Here is a 24,078-nt window from a genome sequence, read left to right as displayed (position 1 = left end):
ATACACTTTGGGGTGGAGTGGTCATACACTTCGGTTGCTGCTATCGGCCCGGAACGGGTATAATACGGCCATTTGGGTATTTTTCTATTTCCGGAACCGCGCTTCGGGGAGTACTCGGACCGGTCTCGGCCGGCCGCTCCACAATGACCGATTTCTTCTACGACCCCTTCGAGCTGTCCTTCGGCCTCGCGCCCGACAGCGGCCTCTACAGCGCCCCGCGCTCGGATCCGCCTTCCGCGTGCTCCCCGCGCTCGGAGCAGGCAGCCCCGTGCTCCCCGCAGCGCGTGCCCTGGGGCGCCCCCGAGTCCGAGCTGCTCGCGGTCCTCGCCAGCAACCGGGAGCTCACCTACGCGCAGATCGCGGAGCACCTCAACGGCCGCTTCCGCAACGGCCGCGACGGCAAGCAGTGCCAGCAGCGGTGGAGCCGCACGCAGAACCCCGCCATCGTCAAGGGCCGCTGGGCCGCCGCCGAGGACCTCCGGCTCGTGGAGCTCGCGGAGCGGCTGTGCAACGTGCCCAAGCGCATCCACGCCGCGATGCCGCAGCGCTCGGTGGCCCAGATCAAGCTGCGGCTCGGGAAGCTGGGGCGGCCGTGCTGCGAGTGAGGGCTTTGCGCACTGCGGTTAGGAACGGCCCGCTCCGAATGGACCCCGAGGCGCGCCTCTTCCGCGCGAACCAGGCCGCCATGCGCCCCCTGCAGGACCTCCAGCGCATCGTGGACCGCGAGCTGCGCCGGGCCTCCCGCTGGCTGCGCGGCATCTGAGTGACCCTTCCTTTAATGCTAGCGGTGCTGGGGCTCCACCTCGCAGCGCGCTCCGCCGTGGTCCAGCAGGGAGAGCCGGTGCTGCTGAGCGTGGGCGGCCACGGCGGCAGGCCCTTCCGCGTCCTCTCGGCCCCCGAGGCCTCCTGCGCCCAGGTAGCCGGCATGGGCCTCTTCGCCTGCGCCCCGCCGCCAGGGGCCGCGCGCCTCACCTTCTCGCTCTTCTTCGAGGACCCCGCCGCCCAGCACACCCTGCACTTCCTGGTCGTGGAGGTCCGCCCCCGCGGCTCCTTCCTGCTCTCGCTCCCGGTGCCCTACCTCCCCAACGGGCCCTCCGACCGCTGCCCCCCGGCCACCGAGGCCGCATTCCGCGCCATGCTGCAGACCATCCGGCAGGGCGACGCCGGCCGACCCGACCAGCGCCTGCGAGCCTACCGCGCCGTCGTGGCCGCCACCGTGTTCGAGCTGTCCTGCGCGGACCTCAGCGCCCACATCGCCGAGGGCGCTTTGCTGGTGCGCCGCATCCCGGGACGCCTCGCCGGCCCCGCTCGGTACCTGCTGCTCGCTGGGGCGCACCAGCTCCCGCGCTGGCCCCTAGACGGCCGCACCCCCCTTCCTGTGGTCAGGTCCCGCCGCGGCGTCGACCTGGTGGCCCTCGAGGCGCTCGCGGCTGCGAAGTACGGCCTTCCCTACCACAGGGACCCTCGGGGCGCCCTGATGCTCGCGGGTCTGGGCGCCGCCGCACTGCTGGGCATCATCCTCACCGCAGCCATAGCCATCATGCGCTCGCACCGGCCGGGGAGGCCAGGCCCAGGGCCCGCCGAGTGACAAGGACTTCACTAGCATGCTTCCAAAGCCATTTCTAAATATTTTACGGCCTCAAAATATCCATATAGACCGTTTGTTTACCCAATCTCGAAAAGAGCAGACCGTCTTTACTCTTCTAATAGTTTAGCCTACTCACGATGAAGTCCGTTAAAACGTAAGACTACTTCGTCAGCACGTCGTACTTAGTCGCTAGCCCTGCTGATTATAGGATCTGTAGTTCCCATATGAACCTTTTAGAATATTCTTATAAACTCTTAATCGTCAACTAAGCAAGACCCTAATAGTGGCTATAATTTTTTGTCGTCAATATAAACGGGTAACGATGCAAAGACCTTTAGAGCCTGCTCTCTTTCCATAGGTCTCGAATACGACTAAAACATCCTTAACGCTAATTATTAAGTATTTCTTTCAATTTCTAAGTAACGATTTAAAATATATGAAACCATCACATAAAAATCATCAGTTTCAAACTTTTCTGCAAAAAGAGATACTGATAATTCTTTAGTAAGATCCTTTTTAACAATAATTAACTCTTCATTTGCAACTTTAATATCTATCTGTAAATGCCTTTAAAGAAATTAAATTACATCTCGTACTAAGCTTATTGGAATTGCACCAATCAATAAACTATAAAATATTTGAATCTCGGGGTCTCCTGCCCAATATAAGGCATTCACGATAGTTGCATTGATAAGTTTTTCTAACACGTTACCAAACCCATAGTTTTATCTTGCCCATGATCTAAAATCAATACCAAAATCTTCTCCTGTACTTGATGAAAGAGAATATCTAGAAACTTGAAGTATCCATTTTTTACCTTTCAATGGCACAGATGTAGACAACTATGTGAATTATGATGAATTTATAATAGTGCTTTACATTAGAGGTTTCTCTCGGATAAAAAACCCATCTACTCTAGATGTTTTTATCCATTTGATCATATGGCCTACTTCACTAAGTTGAGTAACAATCACATCTGAATTTGGAGCAATAATTATTTCAGTTGATACAAGGTTAATCTCTTATTATGATGCATATAGTGTCATTTATGAAATATTTTCACGTACAATTTCACCTTTTATTTCAATTACTTCAGCGTTCACTAATTATTCTTTGGTTTTTGCTTATAAGAAAATATTCGGTTTTCGTTACTCAAAATTCAATATAATAGGGAATAAAGTCTTCTGAATTTCTAGTAATTTATCTGCACGAGTTTTGATCGACTAATTTTTCATTATTTCTTATTAAATTAGCAATCTTGAGCGAATTATAATCATCTTTTAAGCATCACTGATGATATCTCGCAACTTAGTAATTTTTCTAAATGGGTTTAAAAATTTTTCATCTAGTTTCTGATAAACCTATGTCTTTTGCTTATTGTAAGTTATAGGTAAAAACCCTTTATAACCCAAAACTGTTGAGCGTAATTCTGAAATAACTTTTGTTCGTTTTACATCAACAGCTTCTAAATTAGCGTATAAAGCCTGACCTACTATTGAAAGCTCTTTTTCAGTGATATTTTTAGATTGTCTCAATAAAGTAAGTGACTATATATATCTATTTCGTTTTTCGTAAATCTCTGCATACTTTCGAATTTCATCTGCAGACATAGTTTGCTTGATTTATTTCATATTAGTCAATTATTTATTTTTAGTTACTGTAAACTCACTTGGATGGACCATGGAACTTTATAACATCATATTATCTAATATAGAATTCTGTCCAGATATAGTGCTTATTTGAGGAAGTGCAGACTCTGAAAAATTTAGTGATCTGGATGAGTAGTTTTACTTTATACTTTACTGCTACTATTACTCTTAGATAATAAGATCATTTTCTACCTCATCAAAAACAGTATTTATTTCTCGCTCCTAGCATTCTAGAGCAAGAATCTTTTCCTCTAATTTTAAATGCAATTAGTGATCTAAATCTGATTATCTATGCATTTAAACTTATAGGCTTAGTTGCCTCATTGCTTTATGAACATTAATTTAGTCTTTAAAATTTTGAGCACGTAATTTACGTATAAAATCAGCATTTCTTATAATTTTAGCATTCTTTATACCTTCAATTTAAGTCACTATTAGTTCAATTTGGGATTAAAGTTAGAGGCTTTATGATGTATTAATTTAAATTTTGGTTTGATTTTATTCTTCTGTTTCTTAACTATCTTACATTTTTTTCTTACATTTTGAACATATTTACCCACCTAATCGTAGTGATGAATTGTTTGATCGGCGTGATCTACGGTTTGTTCTAGAAGGTGTAATCCCAGATTATTGATTTTCGGTACCACTTGAATTTTCTTCATCAAATTAGTCTAATTCGACCTCTATCATATCTACTTTTGATCTTAAAAGACGTAGAAGAGCTAATTTTGCTGCTTTAGCTTTTTCAAGTTCTCCCTATATTTCTGCTCTATAAATACATATAACCTGCGAGATAATCTTTTAAAATTTAAGTTGTTCATCTTATTAAAAAGATTATTTTTTCATATCATTTAATAATTATTTTTCTAGCTTTTATAAGGTAGATAATTGGCGTTGTATAACTAAAATATCAATATTTGATTCTAAATCTAAAAATTTCGCTTTATATTTTTTATATTTTTATTCATATGTTTCACATAGTTCTTAGAGTTAAAATGCAGCTTTTTTAGAAATAAATTATTTGTTAATTTAATTAAGTAAACTAGATTTTGATGCTACGACAATAGTATCGAAATTAACTTTTTCTTCAATAAAATCTTCTGATTTATCTGAATACTCTTATTCTATTAGCTCTAAATCGTTATTTTTTGCTTTTTCAGGTTCAAATTCTTACTAAGTTGCCAAGACCCTCCCATCCAATTTTTTATAATTTAGACAACATTACTAACTAAAGTTGATACACTTTGGTTTTGGAACATCTAAACCTCCATACTTTATAGAATTTGAAAGAGTATCTTGGATACGTGACTAGTTATACACATTGTTTTCTAGTGTCTATTGTCCATAATGGCTATAAATCTCTTCTGTTAATGAATCAATTTTCATTTACTAAAGCTAATTTTAATATTCTTAGTGTTTTTAATACTTTTCAAACTAAGCTTTTAGTGCTTCATTTTCAGCTAGAAGTTATTGAAGTTGTTCTTAGAGAAGACTTTAAGATGTAATAAGTTATTCATTATTATTAGTAAGAGTATTGATTTGAATTACTTACTACTAGTTTAATTTTAAATATTTTTTGTTAATTTAATCAAATTCTTCGTTATTTTTTATAAGTGTCTCTAATTCTGTTCGAGTTTTAAAATTTTAAGATTAGTGATCTAGACTTTACTTTTATATATTATTTCTTATTTGAGCTTCTTTCATATGGGAATTGGTGACTGTTAATAATTATCCTCTTATATATACAACCTCTCTATACAAATTATCTTTTTCTTTGACTTCCTCTTGAATAACGCTATTTAATTAATCAATTTAATCCATAAGCTACTTATTTTTTTAAACTTCAACAGCATATTAAGAATCAGATACTTTGACCTAAAGTTACACGACTTCTATTTATTATTTGGTTGTTTTAATCGATTTTAAGGCATCATCTCTTTCTTTTAACGCTGCTTTCAAATCTGGTGGTCCTAATCTTGCTTCAGAAGCGAAAAAATCAATTGTTTTCTATATTGTCTACGCTGCTGAGCTGTCGATAATTTCTATATTTTCTAATGCTGCTGAAGCGGCATGTAAGTACAAACTATATGCATCAGCAGTAGATCCATCTGGAGTATATAATCCTCCCTCACCAAATACTGGATCAAAGCTTCGAATTGAATTTTTAGCTTACTATAAAATTTAGAGTGAGTGCGGTATAAATTTAGATTTCCTCGGATTTAAAGGCTTTGTAAATGCCTGTAGACGATTTTTAGGTCTGTTTACTGGAGATAATGTCCTAGCATAATTGAACTCAGCTTAGTCCATTTCTGATTATTTTACATTTATTATATATAATACTTTCATATACAGTTACCTTCCAATTTTGAAAATCTATATACACATTATTATACATTTTAAACAATATATCTTTCCCTTTCACTCCACCACAATTTCAAACAGCATGACTCTGCCATCTTGACCCCCGCTAGCCACAACACTCCCATCACTACTGAAAGCTACAGCTGTGACGGGCCCCTCGTGCCCTTTCACGGTGTAGAGCACCCTGCCTCTTTTTACGTCCAAAAGCTTCAACCCTTCCACTCCAGCGGCTGCCAAAAATCCGTCGTTCATCCCGAACGCAATGTCGCTAATTTGACCGCTCGAACAGGCGTAATGCTGCAGCAATTGCGCGCTCCTCACGTCCCAAATCTGCACGTCCTGGAACCCGCAAACCGCGACGCAATTTCCGTCGCTCGTAAACTTGATCTTCACTGGATTCTGGCACAATCCATTATCTGCGCTAATACAAAGTACTTGATTTTGGCTCCTCAAATCCCAAATTCGGAGTGACATGTCGTCCGAAACAGAGGCGATAAGCCGCAAATCGGGAGAGAATTGGGCGCAGCGGACCCAATTTGCGTGGCCTGATAGCGTGGCGCGGAAGTTGAGTTCTGCGTCGAAGATTTTGATGGATTTGTCGTCTGAAGCGGTGCAGATCAGGCGGTTGTCAGAGGAAATGTGCACTGAGCGGACAGGCTTAGAATGAACTTTTTTGAAAATCGAGTCACCGCGGACGTTTGGGGCCCAGATTCTTATCGTCTGGTCAGCGGAAGACGTTACTAGGAGGTTGTCGGACGAGTATGCACAGGAGAGCACCGGACCAGTGTGGCCGATGTACTTAAACGCACGAATCGGGGGCGTCAAATTCCACGCCAGTACCGCATTTTCGTCAGACGCCGTGCATATTTGGTTTCCGTCTGGGTTAAAGGCGAGGCAGCGGATTGGCTTGTTGTGTCCTTTAAAGCACTCTATGAGCGTGGGAGGTTACATTTTTGGAAGAAATTTGGAGTGAAAAATAAATATATCATTAACGTATAATAATAAGCTATTAAAATAGAATATTAAAAGTAGGAAAATTTTGAGGCCGTAAAATATTTAGAAATGGCTTTGGAAGCATGCTAGTGAAGTCCTTGTCACTCGGCGGGCCCTGGGCCTGGCCTCCCCGGCCGGTGCGAGCGCATGATGGCTATGGCTGCGGTGAGGATGATGCCCAGCAGTGCGGCGGCGCCCAGACCCGCGAGCATCAGGGCGCCCCGAGGGTCCCTGTGGTAGGGAAGGCCGTACTTCGCAGCCGCGAGCGCCTCGAGGGCCACCAGGTCGACGCCGCGGCGGGACCTGACCACAGGAAGGGGGGTGCGGCCGTCTAGGGGCCAGCGCGGGAGCTGGTGCGCCCCAGCGAGCAGCAGGTACCGGGCGGGGTCGGCGAGGCGTCCCGGGATGCGGCGCACCAGCAAAGCGCCCTCGGCGATGTGGGCGCTGAGGTCCGCGCAGGACAGCTCGAACACGGTGGCGGCCACGACGGCGCGGTAGGCTCGCAGGCGCTGGTCGGGTCGGCCGGCGTCGCCCTGCCGGGTGGTCTGCAGCATGGCGCGGAATGCGGCCTCGGTGGCCGGGGGGCAGCGGTCGGAGGGCCCGTTGGGGAGGTAGGGCACCGGGAGCGAGAGCAGGAAGGAGCCGCGGGGGCGGACCTCCACGACCAGGAAGTGCAGGGTGTGCTGGGCGGCGGGGTCCTCGAAGAAGAGCGAGAAGGTGAGGCGCGCGGCCCCTGGCGGCGGGGCGCAGGCGAAGAGGCCCATGCCGGCTACCTGGGCGCAGGAGGCCTCGGGGGCCGAGAGGACGCGGAAGGGCCTGCCGCCGTGGCCGCCCACGCTCAGCAGCACCGGCTCTCCCTGCTGGACCACGGCGGAGCGCGCTGCGAGGTGGAGCCCCAGCACCGCTAGCATTAAAGGAAGGGTCACTCAGATGCCGCGCAGCCAGCGGGAGGCCCGGCGCAGCTCGCGGTCCACGATGCGCTGGAGGTCCTGCAGGGGGCGCATGGCGGCCTGGTTCGCGCGGAAGAGGCGCGCCTCGGGGTCCATTCGGAGCGGGCCGTTCCTAACCGCAGTGCGCAAAGCCCTCACTCGCAGCACGGCCGCCCCAGCTTCCCGAGCCGCAGCTTGATCTGGGCCACCGAGCGCTGCGGCATCGCGGCGTGGATGCGCTTGGGCACGTTGCACAGCCGCTCCGCGAGCTCCACGAGCCGGAGGTCCTCGGCGGCGGCCCAGCGGCCCTTGACGATGGCGGGGTTCTGCGTGCGGCTCCACCGCTGCTGGCACTGCTTGCCGTCGCGGCCGTTGCGGAAGCGGCCGTTGAGGTGCTCCGCGATCTGCGCGTAGGTGAGCTCCCGGTTGCTGGCGAGGACCGCGAGCAGCTCGGACTCGGGGGCGCCCCAGGGCACGCGCTGCGGGGAGCACGGGGCTGCCTGCTCCGAGCGCGGGGAGCACGCGGAAGGCGGATCCGAGCGCGGGGCGCTGTAGAGGCCGCTGTCGGGCGCGAGGCCGAAGGACAGCTCGAAGGGGTCGTAGAAGAAATCGGTCATTGTGGAGCGGCCGGCCGAGACCGGTCCGAGTACTCCCCGAAGCGCGGTTCCGGAAATAGAAAAATACCCAAATGGCCGTATTATACCCGTTCCGGGCCGATAGCAGCAACCGAAGTGTATGACCACTCCACCCCAAAGTGTATGACCTCACTCGCGCTTCGCATGGGCGGTCTGCAGCTGGCACGCCACCGCCCTGCCCGCGGGGTCGAAGGCCGCGAGGAGGAAGTTGCCCTCCGCGTCGAAGAGGCCGGCCACGCTGCCCGACCACACCGGCGTCCCGTTCACCTCCAGCGCGTAGGCTCCCGTGGCGCGGCTGAGCCGGCCCACCACGCGCTCCCGGCGCCCGCAGCACACGTAGTGGCGCTCAGGGGTCTCGAAGGGGAGCTTGAGGGCCTCGCAGGCGTACCACTGGGCGATCCCGAGCAGCACGAGCCAGCGCTTGGCGGCCCACGGCGTCCCGCGGCGGATGGGCAGACCGAAGCACAGCCAGAGCGCGCCGAGCTGGAACGCCTGCACCGCGAGCTGCAGGGTGGGGACGTAGGGGCAGCGGCTGCCCGCGTAGTGGTTGGCGTAGTCCACGGTGGCATGGGAGAGCACCCGCTGCACGCCAACGGTGTCGTTGAGCTTCACCCGGTGCGGCCTGGTCACGAAGCCGCCGCGGAAGTAGGAGAGCGCGAAACTCTGGGCCGAGGCGAGGAGTCCCATTTAATAGGCGGCAATATTATACTGTATACGCAATATCTCACTGGGCCTTGCCCGCCCGGTACTCCATCCAGGCCGTCTTCCGGGAGTGCACGGGGCTCAGCAGCAGCTCGAAGCTGTTCTCCTCCTCCAGCAGCAGGTCCGAGACCTAGCGCTGCTTCTGCAGGTCCAGCTTGAACCGCGCGGGGCGGGGGATCGGCGCCTGCACGGCGTGCTGCTTGAAGGACTCGTTCGCGGAGGTGCGGCTGATGTGGTGCAGCGCATGGCTCGGCCTCGCGGGGCACCCGAACCTCAGGGGCGTCGGCATAGGAGGTATCATTTTGAAACCCAATATTTTATTATAGTAAATATGAGCAATATTAAGTTTATGTACTAATTTATAAGCAAACATCATTGATCATGATAGTTATGGAGTATTAAATAGTTAGAAAAATAAAAATTATACAACTTTTTAAAACAATAGTAATATAAGGATACCCGAGATTAAGCCAAAATAATGTAAGCATCACAATTTGGTAGAAAATAATAGTTATTACTATCAGAATAGTGAAATATCTGATGGTGTTAAATAACAATTAAATATTTTAATAAGCTATATCCCTCACTTTTATGTATTTTCTGTAATAGTAAAATTAATAATAATTTTACGTATTGATGTTACTACTCAAAATATTAACTTAATATTTACAGTTATGGATACGCTATGGAATTCTCCTAATAAACCTTATAATAGATTTCAATTATGAAAAATTTTAATCCTAGTAATAATGAAATAATTTAAATTTTTGTTTATACGAATATTGGAAATTTAGCCAAAAACATTGTATAGACAATAAATTTTAAAAAATTGGCTTAGTTTATCATGCAAACAGACTTAAAAGTTATTAAAGTTATAAAAATATAGTATTCTAAGTTTCATGTTGCCTTTATATTTTAGAAATTTAAGTCATATTACTGGTCTCATCAATTATTAACGTAAATAAATTTAAACTAATTGACAACATTTCCCAAAAATTACATATCTTGAGTTAGAATGGAATAACTTTTCCATGCAGCGTAAGCATTAAGTAATATGTATAGGCAATGGTTTTTTGTTTCTAAAAATAGTATTTAACTAAAATTCTCCGGATAATGAAACTATTATTCAGTTTTCAAAACAGCTTCTATAGTGAATATAATGTGATTCTCAATATTTCTACGAGTCTAAAATTAGCATTGTCTAGATCTAGCCTGTGGCTATTAATTTATACATATATGCACTAAATAATTCTGGTCCAAATCTAACGCTCCCTCAAGAATGACTGATCGTGAAAAGTGCAAAGCTCCCGCAGGCGGTTCCGTCTATGACAGAATGACCAACCCCGAAGGCTTTACCGGCGCCCACGCTGCCAGGTTCGGCCAAGCTCCCCAGGGCGGTGCCTCAGTCACCTCTGCTGCTGCCTCCGCAAAGCCTAAGGCCCACTCCGGCTCCACCACTGGCACCGCAACGGCCCGTGACAAGTGCAAGGGTCCAGAAGGCGGTTCCGTATATGACAGGATGACCAATCCTGCCGGCTTTACTGGCGCCCACGCTGCCCGATTTGGTGTTGCCCCCGAAGGTGGCGCCTCCGTCAAGCCCGCTGCTAAGCCTGCCGCTGCTGCGAAACCGGTCCCCAAAGAGTCAGGTGTTGAGTCCGGTCGTGATAAGTGCAAGGGCCCATCTGGTGGCTCCGTCTATGACAGGATGACCAATCCTGCCGGCTTTACTGGCGCCCACGCCGCCAGATTCAACTCAGATGGATCAGGTAAGGGTCTGGCTGGCAGAGACTCCATCGCTAAGGGTGGTCAAGCAGCAGGTCTTGCCAACATGGTTGCCAGGAAGTGAGAAGCATTACTTTGAGTTAAAGATTTTGTCTTTATATATGTTTACTAAAATTGAGTTATTTAGATATAGTATCGTGAAGCTATACAAAGTTTATCAGATTCGATTCCTAAATAAAGAATACGATCAAACTATACGTATTATTTTGTATACTTTTACTAATTATAAATAAAAGACTTAATAAGATAGGTTTCTATTTTACAATTGTACAAAAAATGAAGACCCTGGTTTATTTCATGCATCCATAAGCCGAAAAGTCTATCAGAGGTAGATAGATTCTAGACTGTCTTAAGTCCAAGCCTAATACCACAATTCGTGAAATTTCCACAATATATAACAAGAGAACATCATTCACTCCTGAAGAGGTTTAAGCCGAACAGGAATTCATCATTTAACATGAAAGAATTGTATTTGCATACCCCATGTACTGGTATAGCATTCCAGCCTATGGAAGAGCTTTCATGGAGAGCGTTTTTACGATGGGTTTTGCTTTCGTATATGCTGCCAAGGCTAATGCTAAATTAGATGGAAAAAAGTTCAAATGCATCGTCACTCTTGGAGCTACTGCTAAGTATTTTACCAAAGAGTTCTTAGGTACTCCTGAGTCTATTTAATGTTAAATGAATGCACTCTGCACATATACTGGTATGGATTACTAAGGTTCTGATTTTTATTATTCGGAAGATGGTGCTGATAAAGTAGCTTAAATTTGTTCAGCTTTTGATTGATTGAATTAATGTTAACTAAACTATTTTTATGTGAATGAAAATTACTACGCTATATTGAAGGCAAAGTCGTATCAGATTTTAACCCGAGGCTTGAAGACTTACTGCTTAATTTATTTAATTATGTACTCATGTTCACTGATTGAACTCACTTTTAGTAAGGTCGACCTCGTCAATGTCCATCACAACCTCGGGAATATCCTAGAACAGTGCCAGCTGGCCTAGGGTGTTCGACAGGGATGCTCCCAGTACGCTCTACTGCGCAGTATTGCTGAGCTGCAGCTTTTTGCTTATATCCAGGAGGCCAGATGCGCACTGGACCTATAGTGTCTAAAGTTCGGCGATCAGGTCCATTTTTGGAGTATTGGTTATATACACTAAATAACCGAAATAAAATATTGTTTTCATTGGCAAATATATCTCCTATTATTCTATCTATCACTACGATTTCAGTCTGTATTGGAACGGAATTCCTAGCATTATAGGGAAATACCAAGTACACCAGCAGTATGTGATATTATACGTTAAACAAATACTTTAAAACTAAATCGCTAAATGGCGGACCAAGCTCTCGAGTATCTGAAGTCCATTTTCCCTGACGTCTCAGCCCCCACTTTCCACGAAGCAATCAAGTCAGGCGTTGTCTTGTGCAACCTGGCGAACCTCATCGTCAGCAACGCGGTCCCGAAGGTGGACGCCCGTGACATTATTTTCGTCCACGGTGCGAACATGCAGCACTTCATCTAGTTCTGCAGAAACTAATAACTCCCTGATAAGTTCCTTGCGAGCCCGCTTGGCATTGTGAACGGCGAGAAAAACGCCATTTTGGACGTCATCGAACTGGTGAAAATCCTCGCGGCCCAAAGCCAGCTAGGCGATTCAGCCATACTGCAGGGCACTGGAAAACCGCTCCCCGCCTACGCTCCGAAAATCGTTCAGGCCTCCGCCGCAGCACCTCCCCAGTCCATCCCAGCGCAGGTAGTCGTGGAAGAGCAGTTGTAGCAGCAACAGGAACAGCCGCATCAGTAAAATTCCACAAGCTCCCAAAACGCTCCCCCTTCCATGCCAATGCCCACCGCCTCCGACGTGCTCCAGTTCGACGAGCCGGACTTCAAGGCCTACCCGACGTTCAAGTGCGCGATCCTGCTCATGGGAGCCGAGAAGGTCGGGAAGACGACGCTCGGAATGCGCATCCACACCGGCAGCGCTGAGTTCTCGGAGGTGCCGGCGGTGTTCGAGCGGAGCTACCTGCACCAGGTGGACGGGAAGCCCGCGAACCTGAAACTGGAGATCAAGGAGTCCGACGAAACGGCCGACATCTGCAGGTCGAACTTTGTATTCCTGTGCTTTGCATTCGATGATCTGAAGAGCTTCAAAGCGCTGCCGAAGTACCTAAAACTACTGCACAAGTGCGGCAATCCTGACGTGATCCTGGTCGGTTGCAAGGCGGACGATAAGACGGCTGAGATCACGCACGAAATGATCCAGAAGGTAATCGAGAAGAATGGCAAGTAGGACTTCAATAGCTTCGTCTACCACAGCATAAGCGCAAAAAAGGGGCTCGGGGTCAGGCAGCTGCTGGAGGGGCTGGAGTTCTACACGAGTAGGGACGCCAAGTGAAAAAAATAAGCATCACTCCTCGTCGATTTCCTCGACGCCTTCTAGCTTCAGCTACAGAGGCGTGTCCTTGAAATTGTACTTGTCAGTCTGACCGAAAGTTGGTGTGGATACGTTGAATCTGATGATCTTTTCCTGTGAAATGGAGGTTTCGATCTCTTTTGGGTGTAGTTTCATTTTAAATAAACCCTTTACACATAAAAATAAGAGTTATATATAATATCGCAAGGAATTGTAAATTACAAATTTTTTCTTTTATTTATATTGCGCTATTTATATTTAAAAGTTATAATTAAGGGCATATTAAAAGTTGATATTGATAATATTACAAATATATAAACCGCGAATAGCGTTAAAATATTTTTAAGTAAATACAAAATATATAAATAGATTTTATTCTATAACCTGTGCTGAATATGTATAAAGCAAGTGATCATTTTATTCTAATGAATAATTATTAAATTTCTATATAATAATGTAAAGATGTAAATTTTTGGGATAGTCTAAAATTATTTTGAAACAAGTTTGATGAATTAACGTGTTGAATATAATTGTTTTATAGGTAGTATCATAGTATAATTTAAACAAAATTGTACTAATTATAATCAAAAAAATTTGTAAATAAAAAGAATTTAAGATAGCCTATATACTGGTATAATTTATGTTTAAGTTCATACTTAAGTATTTTGTAAATTTGATAGCTAATATAAAGTGTACGTGCTGATTTTACTATTTGAGTTTTTCAAGATAAATTAATATTCAAAAATGGTAATTAGTTATTTTTTAAATAGTAGTGGATTTATTAATAATCATATCCATATTAAAGGATTCCAATCAAATCAACTATAAATTTTATATACTTAGTTATATACAATATCATAGATGACCATAATACTTAAATGTTAATATATGATCGATATTATATATCGTTAGAGTATTTATAAAATAAATCAAATGTCGATTCAAGAATAAGCGAAATAGTATCTTGCTGATCTTTTCAGTGAAGTCGACAAATCTTAATCTATACTGTTAGTTATAGAAGATGGAGTTATACTATGTAAACTTATTGCTAAAATATAATAAGAATCAAATTTCGAAACATCAGATAACGATAAATAGCTAAATATAAATTATTTTATGGAATAAGCATCAGATTTACTACCAGAGATGAATATATAAGATAATGCAATAAACAGCTTTAACGATGATAATATAAATTTCGTTTGCTAAATAATATCTAATCTGGCGAAAATTAACTAAATTGGTAATTATGAATTGTTTAATAAATCTTAACACTAATAAGAAATAACTGAAGTTGACGAATAGTTAGCTGATACTAAAAATAATGAATCAAGTATTGTATAATTATCAAATAAAAGTGAGATATCATAGAATCTTGATATGGATCTAAAAGATTCGATTAATTAGGTTTCAAGTACTTCTGAAAATAACATTGATAATACAGAAAACCATGAAGAAATTTTGGAGTTAGAAAACCCTAAAGAGATGAAGCTTAACGATTTACTATAATAATTTGACTCAAACGGAGTGCCAATTCCATTCTTAGTAAAAGACTAGGTCCAATTAAGCCCACTTTTACCACCTCCACTATCAAAACGCTAAAATAGTATATCACTTTCTTAACTTATAGATACAAGAGTAGAGTCATTTTCCATTTCACCAGACACATAAGTTAGATATTCAACTAAGTAATATTTTGAAAAATTTAACGAAATATTAGCTGATTTGTAAATTAAGAAAGATCAAAAAGGACTCAGATACATTGGTTATCCAATTTATACCTGGCTTGATCACGGGGAAATAGCTTTTAGTAGGTGGATAGATAAAATGGACAATAAACCTTTAAAATTATCTTTTAAATCTATTAAACTTACATCATAACCATAATAAGTTGATTTTGAAGCAGTAAATCTATCATTTCTAGTTGAAATGGCACTTTCTGATAGATATTTTTCATAAATTTTAGAGTTTTAAATACCGATGTCAAATAAACATGATAAATTCCTAGTGAAGCTCCCTACAGTAGAATTTGAAAATTCAAAATAACTCTTTTAAAAACATTTAGACTTTAAACTGTCATAACCAAAAGAGACTGGAAATGATGTAATAGATATTGATTTAACATCTTTTGATGAAGAAATTCGAGAGAAAATTCTACTTTTCTTCTTAGACCACGTGAGCTCGGACGATTTTAGAAGCATTTAACTAGATAATTTTGACCCAAAAATATCTCTTTAAAGTGCCAATCTCCTTATCAACACTTGTACAGTGCTAAATTATGTACTGGACAAGACATAAAGAACAATTATTTTTAACCAATCTACCAGCGAAATCGTTGGTACGCATGGTCAGTCTAAGATCAAGTCATTCTTCAATAAACTGCTTAAAAAGTGATATTTCGAATTTCATTTATTAACAATAGCATTATAATGCCCAAAACCGCCCACACCATATCGTAAATAGCATATTTCAATTTCAATTAGATTCTCCTAACCATACTCTATAACACCACCAACTTTATAAACTGATATTTTTGCTCCTAGCATTTTACTTAAAATTGCTATTTCAAGCTCATCTCCCCAATCCTTTTCAAGCCTTTTGGCCCAGCCACTAACATCTCCTGTAAGATCTTATACAAGTTAACGTGTTTCGTCATTTTCATTTACAAAATCAAGCATTTTACGTCTCAAATTTACTGTTTGAGAACCAAATTCAATAGCCGAAAACAAACAATCTCCATCACCTGGTACTACTTATTACTATTTATTTCTATTATTTAGTATTTCACGAATTTTATTTTATTCTATTTGCTTACGGTCAAGTTTCTCATTTTTTAAATAATGTTACTAAATACTATTTTACTATTTTGATTTTTCCAACTATTCTAGAAGTTTCGTATCAGTATTTTACTTGTTTAATTATTTTATTTAGGCTAAATAATCTTCTTCCTCGTCTTTTTATTCTAAATCGGCGTCATGTACCTGCTTTAGTTCTTTCTGAAGTTATTTAGAGGATTTTTAGTCCAATTTAGATTATTTTAAATAATTACATAATAATAATTATTCTTTCTTGTGAAATAGCTTAATTTCGTTTGGTTTCATTGGTAAAATACGAGGGTTTAGAAAATCTAAATTCATTCTGAAAGGAGTGGTTTATGAAATCATTTATAAAAATGATTATATCTCCACTTCTAAAACAAATGAAAATTAATTCATATAATTGGAAATAAGGAGCAGCGTCAATAATTGATAGAAATCTAAAATAGAATTAATTAATAATCTAAATATAGTAAATATTATAACTTTTAAAGTCCAATATATTAGTACAAATTTTACTTCTTACTAAATATTCTATTTTACCTAACAAAAAGAGTTTTCTACATATAATTATTAGATATGTTACCAATTCATAATATACTAATGAGTAGGTTGCAGATTATTGCTTAAAGCATTCCTTAATTATAACTTTGCCTATAAATTTATTGTGAAATCAAAATAATTTTTATAGACCGTATAAATAGTATTAATTTGCAGTGTCTATTTTTGTATGGCTACTAAACCTTATTATATAATATGCTATTAATATTTATACTGTGGTTTGAAATATATCTTATTTGTCTTTAACAAAAGTACTCTTCTGATATTCTTGAAATATTTGAATAATAAGTATACCGCATTTTAACTAATATTACTATGATATATTTATCTACCAGAACATATGATTTGTAAAAATATGATGAATTGCGGTGTAATAGTTTGGTTAAAATATTCACTTTTATAAGTAAAACCTGCAGTCAAAGATAAGAAAGTATATTATAAATTAATAAATCAATTATCAAAATGCTAATTTTAACCTTCAAACTTTACATAAAACTATTTCGACTAATATAAATTATATTTAGCATTATAAGTTATTTTAATTTTTAATTTCATATAAAATGATAAATCGTTCTAAAATATTATACGAACTAGATCCATACTAGCAGTCTTAAACTAATATATGGGTTCATTTATTTGTGGAATTTCCATACGTTTCAGAGTTGCAACTATAAAACTCAATAAAGGTTTTACAAAATAATATCCCAATTTTAAAGTCTAATTTGACTCAAACCTAAGTTATATAATCGGATTTATATTAAAAATTTGTAGAAATTACAAGAAAAAAATCTGCAGAAGAGTCTATGAATTATTTATTTCATTACGAAAATATTGACTAAGATTCTTCATTTTAAGCTTTTTTTAGCTAAGGATTAACAACATTTACACATTTTCTTATAAATCACTCAATATCAGACCTTTAGTCACTTTTAATTATTATTCAAGATTTTGTTTCAATCTTAAAAGGAAAAGAAATATAACAAAAAAGTCTAGTTACAATCCCATAACTTATGCCATTAAGGCTGACTAATGATACAGTATATAAAGATCTAAAATAGAATGTAAAATAATTTACTTTATAATCTGGATAAAATAACTCTCCATATAAAATCATTACTTTTTCTAACATACAATCACTATAAATTACAAATTTTTGTAAATCTCACTAAATCTCTCCCTAAATATTATTTTCTCTAACAAGCATTCTATCAAAATAAACTATACTTTAATAATCAGACAATAATACTATAGGGATAATGGTAGCAGCCAATTTAACAAAATAACAATAAATAGGTTCGCTTGCCGAAAGTTTAATCCTTTAGTCTAATAACCTTGATGTTTAAAATAATTTTGTCGTAACAGCACAAATACTGACAACATAACTTAGAGAACTTACTGGTAATTTCTACAATTAACTGAGTCAGATTATGAGAAATAGAAAATATAATAACCAACTGATGGCTTTGGAATCATATTATTCGGATTATACCAGCAATATGGGAACTTTAAGTTTAGATTCTGCATTAGATATTAAATTTGGAGCATAAATGGTCAATAAGGTATCAGTACCCATTACATAACTACACTGTGGAACGTTTAAAGGTAAACTTTTTGGAGTATTTAGCACAAATGAGCTTACAATATAATGCACTAAACTAGCAGAATGTTGGAAATCTCATGTGCTTGAAGTAACTAAGTGATAACAATCTGTATTTTCAGAAAGATAAACTTAACAGGAATGGAACAGGAGATACTGCCTCATTTTCAGGATGAAATTCCTCATTTATTTTAAATTTTTTCTACTATGCATTTTATATTTTTACTTTTTCAGCTCTAGTGAGCCACATATCGTAACATTATCTACGAGTTTTATTCTTTACCAGGGTCATAATAATATTCCAATTTATTCTAGAGTTGAGTGATTTCTGTTTAGCCACTGCTTCCATTATTATTTACACATCATGTTCATCCCACTTTTGATATTATTTGGGCATTTTAAAATTAAAATCTGGATGGAAAATATTCTCATTTAGAGATCTCAATTAATTTCTATAATAAGTTCGTAATCAGTTTTATGTCAGGTCGCTTAGATGGATCAACTTCGAGTAATAACTCAAGGAAGCTGAGACCAAACGCGGGTAGCTTATCTGTTAAAATGTCTGGTAAATTCAACTATTCATATCTTTTTAGCATATAATATTCCATTTCAAACTCCTTACCTGTAAACATCCAGATAACTAGAACACCTAAACTCCACACATCCACAAATAACTAATAACTACCCTAATAAATTTCGGGAGCATTATAGATTGAAAATTATAAGACTTTACTCATTTTTTAATAGGTAAAAGATAACTATTTCGATATTCCAAAATTATCTAAAATCGGGCTTAAATCATCTAATAATAGAATGTTATCAGGCGATAAATTTCTATACACAACATTAAATTTATAATTTAATGAACTAATGGCTTAAGCTATTTTAAAAATTATAACTAGTTTTTGCTTTTCTGACAGCATTGACAGATTATCTCTTAATGTTCCTTTACTATAGTAATCTTGGAATAACAAAATATTTTAAAAATGATCTGTCAGATATCCATGCGTTTTAACAATAAATGGTTCATTAATCTCTGAAATTATATTAATTTCATTTATTAGTTAGTATTACAGGTCAATACTTTAATTCGTATTTATTCTTTTCACTAATTTAATCTCATAATTAATCCAATTAATCCAAATTTCCTTGCATACTGTTTTTTATGAATGATCTTATATTCTCTGGTAAAATATGAATTAGTTCATTAAAATGTTCAAGTTTCCACTTGTAGATTTATAAGTATATATTATAAAATATTAATAAATTATTTTATAATAAATAATATATGATTCATTTAGACTCTTCAAATTCAAAATATTATATAGAATTTTCGTCAGTCTCAAAAATAAAGTAATTCATATCTTCTGTATATACTAATTATCTAAGAGAATGTGCATCTATATTCCTCACCGTACTTAAAGCACTTGGGGCTGTTAAAAATATATCCGACTAGTTAGAAGTTCGATCCATTTAATTAATAAATCAAGATATATATTTAAATACTTATAATATAATTTAAATTTACTTTAAGAATGAAACTATTTTTTATAATTATATATACACTATGCTAGGATAAATAAATAATAATACAAAATAATTCAATCTAAATGTAAAAATTACAAGCTACTGTCTTCATCGGAATGATAGGATTAATAACGCTAGTCTTAAGATTTTTCATTAATGGTCGGTTTTTATCGCGATATAATTCTCCATTACTTAATAGTAGTAGGAGTATTCTTTTGACGGATTAAGTTAACAATAACACTAACATTATCTTATGAGTTTCGTAATAATGCAGAATCAACTAGTTTTTATGCTATAATTTATGCTGCTATAGCATCTGCATGTAATAGTTGCTCTTAATTCAATTCAAAGTTGTCATCTCTCTAAAAAACAAATGCTTTTATTTTGCCATACATTTCTAAAACAACCTGGGATAATCCTCTAAAAAATACATTTTCTGCTGAGCTAAGAGACTTAACATGTTCAATACCTTTTATCTGAGCATCTGGGCGATGCTTATTCAAAAAGTTTGCAACCTCATCTGGAGAAAAAATGTCCCATAGACCATCACAAGCAACAATAATAGCTTCATCTATATCTTAAATTTATCCCTCAAATATTTCAGGAATTCCAGAAACTAACTCCATTTCACGGTCACCTAGTGCTCTACTCACGCTGAGGCCACCTGGAAACATTCTACAGACACCAAGATTAATGCTTCGAACATTTCCACCATTTTACATAATTCTAGCTTTCTCGCTTGGTCGGGATGGTTTATGATCTTTACTAATAGCGATGCCTCCGGTTTGACGCACAACTACACACCTTGAATCTCCTACATTTGCGACTTTTATATCTCTTCCCTGTACAAAAAGAGAGCAAACAGTACATCCAGAGGATGTATTTTCTTTAATAAACATATTAATATCTGTAAACTTATTAAAAATATCGTCATTTTATGGCATTTTTTCAAAGTTCAAAAGAAATTCCTCAGCTGCCATAGTGGATGCAGCATCTCCACAATGACCATCAAAAATAACTGCAGTTAAAAAATTTGATTTGGTCGATATAATATGTTAGTCTTCATTAGTTGGTCTAGGGCCGATATCAGTAAATGCGCCTGCGGAAATTGATAAATCATCAAATTAAATAAATTATGTTTTGGTTAATTTTAGACGTTTCTTATAATATATCATTGGTCCTAGCAGAAGGAAGAACAGTGGCAGAGCAAAAGAAGGAAGAGAAACCAGAAGCTTTATCATTAAAAGTGAGATTAGGAGTGTTATCAATTATATATCATTTTAGAATAGTATTATTTAAAGTAGACTGAATCTATAATATATTGCTAAATATATTTTATTCATTATAAAGTACTTAATTTAATTATTAAAAACTAATGAAATAATTAATTTTTTATCATTCATCTAACCCTCAAAAGTAACATTAAGTTATATAGTCTTATGATATATGTATAAAATAATAGATTGGTTATAGTATTAAATTATTATTTCACTTTAGATTAACTATAAAAATGAGCGTATAACAGTAATATGTAGATATTTTGAGTATTTTTATCTACTATTTTGTTCTAATTACGGCTATCGAATTGAATATTAAATTTTATAAGTTGTCACCTTAATTTATACCATTATTTATAGGGCAATAATTTTAATACTGAAGCCAACTATATTGATATTGAATCCTAAAAAGTTACGGTAATGATAAGCGATTTATTGGATGTATCACTTTAACTTCATATAAATACTTATTGTGAAGGAAAATCTATGTAAGTATATGTTTTTTCTGATACTTATGAATAATTGTTCATTTTACTTAATATAATTAAATATATAATAATTATTTAACTTGTGATATATGAAACTATAAATAGCATTATATTAGTTAGTGAATAATCGATTTTCTCGAAAATTTACCTCAAATATACATTTGTAAATATAATTATATTGATTAATTAAAATAATTTATTCCGATAAAATTGATTAACTTTTTATGGAATATTTAGTAATTCACACTAATAAGCTAATATTAATTAAACTCGACCTGAGTATCGAATTATTTCCTGCTAATTTAATAAAATATAGTAAGTATATTTTTTGGAAATGTGTAATGTGAACATTATTTTGTCGTTTATATTAGAAAAGGTTATACTAATATTATGGTATAAATTATACTAAATGAAGGTAACGTGTAAATACTATAATAATGTATATCATGCAATACATCATATTCTTGCTTGAAAAGGTAAAACATGGAATAATCCATTACTTACATTTTATGATAATACTATTTCAATTTACTGTATTATTAATTGACTATTATTGCATACTTTACACAAAATTAATTGATCATAACTACAAATTTTATTTTATTGCCAAAAATAATGTGCTACTTAATAGTATTAATATTAATAGTAATTAATCGATATTCTATGTGTTCAATAAATGAAACGTACGTACTAACGTTGGACAGAACCTCAAATTGAAAAAATGCTAAGCCTAGTTTCTTCTCAACTATCTTGTGGAAAGACTAGAATTAGTTGGAAAGTAATATCTGCTGAAGTTAGTAAGACACCTAGATAATGCTTTGATCTCTGGACATAAAGAAGTAAAACTTCATCTGAATAGCCATAAAAGCAATTCAATATGCTTTATTTACCCCTACTAAATTTTGTAGAAGATGAATACACCATTAATTACGATTTCAATCTTGGTTTAGATTGATCAGTGATAGTTTCCTTTTCTTTTTAAATAATATTTTACTCTTTTAGAAAATTTATTCTAAATGCTACTATACCCAGTATTATATATTGCGAATTATTATTTATGTATATAAAAATTAAAATCATTATTGTTTACATATATTACTTATCAACCTTATCATCCAATTGTGCTTATTATTATTAATATATAAATATATTTTTTCCTTCCACTTGAAATGGACTACTCTTCCTTACTTCAGGCTCTAACACCAGTGTTAGATGTCATTCCCCATTCTGCTTATCCACATTCAGCACCAATATCATCATTTTTTAAGTTCCTTGATAGACCATAAGGCCATCTCGCGCTAATTAATAATTAACCACTATTTTTTATCCCTAATCTAATATATCTTAAAATAGAAGCTCCATTTGGAATTGTTGAACTTGATTGTCCTCCATATTTAGACACTATAATAGATTAGCTTACATATTTAATATAGCTTTATCCAAATCTATAAAACTTGTAACTCTCAGAAATCAAAGATACATCTTTTGCAACAATCAAGTGGACATGCCTCAATATTTCGCCTAATGATAAATTTAACAATGAAATATACTCTTACTACAATCTATCTTACGAATCACTCAAAATATAGATAGAAAATTTAATTTTTAAAGAACCCATTCCGCGATAAAAAACTTTATTTATGGAAAAACATATCAGCGGGGCAAGAATGTCACCACCAACTTTTCTAAACTTCGATATTAAAAGGCCCCAAACTGATCCAGTTTATTTTGAAACTAATACAACGTTTGTTACAGTGAAGTAGCTCTTAAAGGTATCTGCAGCACTCAGGAATGCGCCATTGTCTATTTCCGACTTGAACTCAACTTTTAAATTCATTTGTAATTTTTTAGGATTAGAAGGTTAAAATGAAATAGACTTAGATTTGAGTTAGGAAGATTTATCACCATAAATGTAATTATTATTTAACGCATTATATATTCGTTTCGCGCGAAGTTAAGCTTAAAGTTTTTACAAAGGTAAGTTGTCAAATAAAAGAATTTTAATTGTAAAACCTTACGTAAATGGAAAGAAAAATATTTTTTTCTAGGACTGGTAGTTTGCTAGTTAGATTACAAAAGATGATATTAAAAAAGCTATTTTCGATATTGCCAATGTCATTTTCAATACAAAAAATGCTAATTAAAATCTGTTATTTGAAATAATTAGTTAAAAACGTCAATTTGATTGTAAAATACTTAGGTATGAATATGGTGAAATTGTCAGTTTTCAGCATAACAATGAAAAAGATGTTATATAGAAGCTTTTTTAGTTGTTAGAGAGCTGTGTTGCTGATGTAGTAAATCAAGCTTAAGTAAGCAAAAGTAAATAACCGGAGCGAAAAAATTAGTTTTATATAGCGTAGAAATCTCTGAGTCATAAAAGTGATACTTGCTAATAAGTTTTAGTAAGGAAATTAGACTATTTTAAATCTGATGAGGAAGTGGAAGATCTATTAAATGATATCGATATTGAGTTAGATTTATTTAATTTGCATGATACATGTAAAGTTATCAGTTAATCTAAAGGTTATAATGTGAATTAAATTAGATTGGAGACTATTGGAATGTTTATTACTGAAACAGAAGATTTTAACTAACAAAAGGATAATATACGGGAAAAACTAGGTAAACTATGGGGATATGATGTTGAGCTGAAAGTGGAAATACGGGTACCACCACCTAGTTAGGTAAAGAAATTTACTCTAAAAGCAAAAGAATGATTAGTGAATTTTATTATATAGTATTATTT

At 37.9% G+C, this 24,078-nt stretch overlaps 19 protein-coding genes across 19 annotated transcripts; 9 read left to right on the top strand and 10 right to left on the bottom strand. All coding sequences in view use genetic code 6, as the record gives it.

Moving 5' to 3' along the window:
- Positions 1-143: 143 nt before the first annotated feature.
- On the top strand, positions 144-605 carry SS50377_26637 (Myb-like DNA-binding domain-containing protein; the record flags this gene model as incomplete). Its single annotated transcript, XM_067910444.1, has 1 exon — positions 144-605. One exon carries the CDS (start codon positions 144-146, stop codon positions 603-605), a length of 462 nt encoding a protein of 153 aa, XP_067763200.1.
- A 173-nt stretch (positions 606-778) lies between these two features.
- Positions 779-1,588, top strand: SS50377_26636 (uncharacterized protein; the record flags this gene model as incomplete). The annotated part of the gene is made up of 1 exon (XM_067910443.1): positions 779-1,588. One exon carries the CDS (start codon positions 779-781, stop codon positions 1,586-1,588), a length of 810 nt encoding a protein of 269 aa, XP_067763199.1.
- An 8-nt stretch (positions 1,589-1,596) lies between these two features.
- On the bottom strand, positions 1,597-5,583 carry SS50377_26635 (uncharacterized protein; the record flags this gene model as incomplete). The annotated part of the gene is made up of 1 exon (XM_067910442.1): positions 1,597-5,583. One exon carries the CDS (start codon positions 5,581-5,583, stop codon positions 1,597-1,599), a length of 3,987 nt encoding a protein of 1,328 aa, XP_067763198.1.
- Positions 5,584-5,655: 72 nt separating this feature from the next.
- SS50377_26634 (WD40 repeat protein) lies at positions 5,656-6,549 on the bottom strand (the record flags this gene model as incomplete). The annotated part of the gene is made up of 1 exon (XM_067910441.1): positions 5,656-6,549. The coding sequence occupies one exon, from the start codon at positions 6,547-6,549 to the stop codon at positions 5,656-5,658; it is 894 nt and encodes a 297-aa protein (XP_067763197.1).
- A 143-nt stretch (positions 6,550-6,692) lies between these two features.
- On the bottom strand, positions 6,693-7,502 carry SS50377_26633 (uncharacterized protein; the record flags this gene model as incomplete). The annotated part of the gene is made up of 1 exon (XM_067910440.1): positions 6,693-7,502. The coding sequence occupies one exon, from the start codon at positions 7,500-7,502 to the stop codon at positions 6,693-6,695; it is 810 nt and encodes a 269-aa protein (XP_067763196.1).
- Positions 7,503-7,675: 173 nt separating this feature from the next.
- Positions 7,676-8,137, bottom strand: SS50377_26632 (Myb-like DNA-binding domain-containing protein; the record flags this gene model as incomplete). Its single annotated transcript, XM_067910439.1, has 1 exon — positions 7,676-8,137. The coding sequence occupies one exon, from the start codon at positions 8,135-8,137 to the stop codon at positions 7,676-7,678; it is 462 nt and encodes a 153-aa protein (XP_067763195.1).
- A 147-nt stretch (positions 8,138-8,284) lies between these two features.
- Positions 8,285-8,842, bottom strand: SS50377_26631 (uncharacterized protein; the record flags this gene model as incomplete). Its single annotated transcript, XM_067910438.1, has 1 exon — positions 8,285-8,842. One exon carries the CDS (start codon positions 8,840-8,842, stop codon positions 8,285-8,287), a length of 558 nt encoding a protein of 185 aa, XP_067763194.1.
- Positions 8,843-8,879: 37 nt separating this feature from the next.
- Positions 8,880-9,233, bottom strand: SS50377_26630 (uncharacterized protein; the record flags this gene model as incomplete). The annotated part of the gene is made up of 1 exon (XM_067910437.1): positions 8,880-9,233. The coding sequence occupies one exon, from the start codon at positions 9,231-9,233 to the stop codon at positions 8,880-8,882; it is 354 nt and encodes a 117-aa protein (XP_067763193.1).
- Positions 9,234-10,136: 903 nt separating this feature from the next.
- Positions 10,137-10,703, top strand: SS50377_26629 (p25-alpha family protein; the record flags this gene model as incomplete). Its single annotated transcript, XM_067910436.1, has 1 exon — positions 10,137-10,703. The coding sequence occupies one exon, from the start codon at positions 10,137-10,139 to the stop codon at positions 10,701-10,703; it is 567 nt and encodes a 188-aa protein (XP_067763192.1).
- Positions 10,704-10,915: 212 nt separating this feature from the next.
- Positions 10,916-11,428, top strand: SS50377_26628 (NADPH oxidoreductase; the record flags this gene model as incomplete). Its single annotated transcript, XM_067910435.1, has 1 exon — positions 10,916-11,428. The coding sequence occupies one exon, from the start codon at positions 10,916-10,918 to the stop codon at positions 11,426-11,428; it is 513 nt and encodes a 170-aa protein (XP_067763191.1).
- Positions 11,429-11,560: 132 nt separating this feature from the next.
- On the bottom strand, positions 11,561-11,779 carry SS50377_26627 (uncharacterized protein; the record flags this gene model as incomplete). Its single annotated transcript, XM_067910434.1, has 1 exon — positions 11,561-11,779. One exon carries the CDS (start codon positions 11,777-11,779, stop codon positions 11,561-11,563), a length of 219 nt encoding a protein of 72 aa, XP_067763190.1.
- Positions 11,780-11,980: 201 nt separating this feature from the next.
- SS50377_26626 (Calponin homology (CH) domain and Ras family domain-containing protein) lies at positions 11,981-13,045 on the top strand (the record flags this gene model as incomplete). Its single annotated transcript, XM_067910433.1, has 1 exon — positions 11,981-13,045. One exon carries the CDS (start codon positions 11,981-11,983, stop codon positions 13,043-13,045), a length of 1,065 nt encoding a protein of 354 aa, XP_067763189.1.
- Positions 13,046-13,996: 951 nt separating this feature from the next.
- Positions 13,997-15,457, top strand: SS50377_26625 (uncharacterized protein; the record flags this gene model as incomplete). The annotated part of the gene is made up of 1 exon (XM_067910432.1): positions 13,997-15,457. The coding sequence occupies one exon, from the start codon at positions 13,997-13,999 to the stop codon at positions 15,455-15,457; it is 1,461 nt and encodes a 486-aa protein (XP_067763188.1).
- Positions 15,458-15,468: 11 nt separating this feature from the next.
- Positions 15,469-16,164, bottom strand: SS50377_26624 (OTU-like cysteine protease domain-containing protein; the record flags this gene model as incomplete). Its single annotated transcript, XM_067910431.1, has 1 exon — positions 15,469-16,164. One exon carries the CDS (start codon positions 16,162-16,164, stop codon positions 15,469-15,471), a length of 696 nt encoding a protein of 231 aa, XP_067763187.1.
- Positions 16,165-17,696: 1,532 nt separating this feature from the next.
- Positions 17,697-18,140, top strand: SS50377_26623 (uncharacterized protein; the record flags this gene model as incomplete). The annotated part of the gene is made up of 1 exon (XM_067910430.1): positions 17,697-18,140. The coding sequence occupies one exon, from the start codon at positions 17,697-17,699 to the stop codon at positions 18,138-18,140; it is 444 nt and encodes a 147-aa protein (XP_067763186.1).
- A 325-nt stretch (positions 18,141-18,465) lies between these two features.
- On the bottom strand, positions 18,466-19,245 carry SS50377_26622 (Kinase; the record flags this gene model as incomplete). Its single annotated transcript, XM_067910429.1, has 1 exon — positions 18,466-19,245. One exon carries the CDS (start codon positions 19,243-19,245, stop codon positions 18,466-18,468), a length of 780 nt encoding a protein of 259 aa, XP_067763185.1.
- A 393-nt stretch (positions 19,246-19,638) lies between these two features.
- SS50377_26621 (Protein phosphatase 2C) lies at positions 19,639-20,805 on the bottom strand (the record flags this gene model as incomplete). The annotated part of the gene is made up of 1 exon (XM_067910428.1): positions 19,639-20,805. The coding sequence occupies one exon, from the start codon at positions 20,803-20,805 to the stop codon at positions 19,639-19,641; it is 1,167 nt and encodes a 388-aa protein (XP_067763184.1).
- Positions 20,806-22,005: 1,200 nt separating this feature from the next.
- SS50377_26620 (Myb-like DNA-binding domain-containing protein) lies at positions 22,006-22,284 on the top strand (the record flags this gene model as incomplete). Its single annotated transcript, XM_067910427.1, has 1 exon — positions 22,006-22,284. The coding sequence occupies one exon, from the start codon at positions 22,006-22,008 to the stop codon at positions 22,282-22,284; it is 279 nt and encodes a 92-aa protein (XP_067763183.1).
- A 214-nt stretch (positions 22,285-22,498) lies between these two features.
- SS50377_26619 (uncharacterized protein) lies at positions 22,499-24,049 on the top strand (the record flags this gene model as incomplete). Its single annotated transcript, XM_067910426.1, has 1 exon — positions 22,499-24,049. One exon carries the CDS (start codon positions 22,499-22,501, stop codon positions 24,047-24,049), a length of 1,551 nt encoding a protein of 516 aa, XP_067763182.1.
- Between the last annotated feature and the right edge of the window lie 29 nt (positions 24,050-24,078).

The sequence above is a fragment of the Spironucleus salmonicida genome, chromosome 6 (genome assembly GCF_000497125.1).
Source record: "Spironucleus salmonicida strain ATCC 50377 chromosome 6, whole genome shotgun sequence".
NCBI classification, from domain to species: Eukaryota; Fornicata; order Diplomonadida; family Hexamitidae; genus Spironucleus; species Spironucleus salmonicida.
This window is presented reverse-complemented; position numbering and strand designations above follow the sequence as displayed.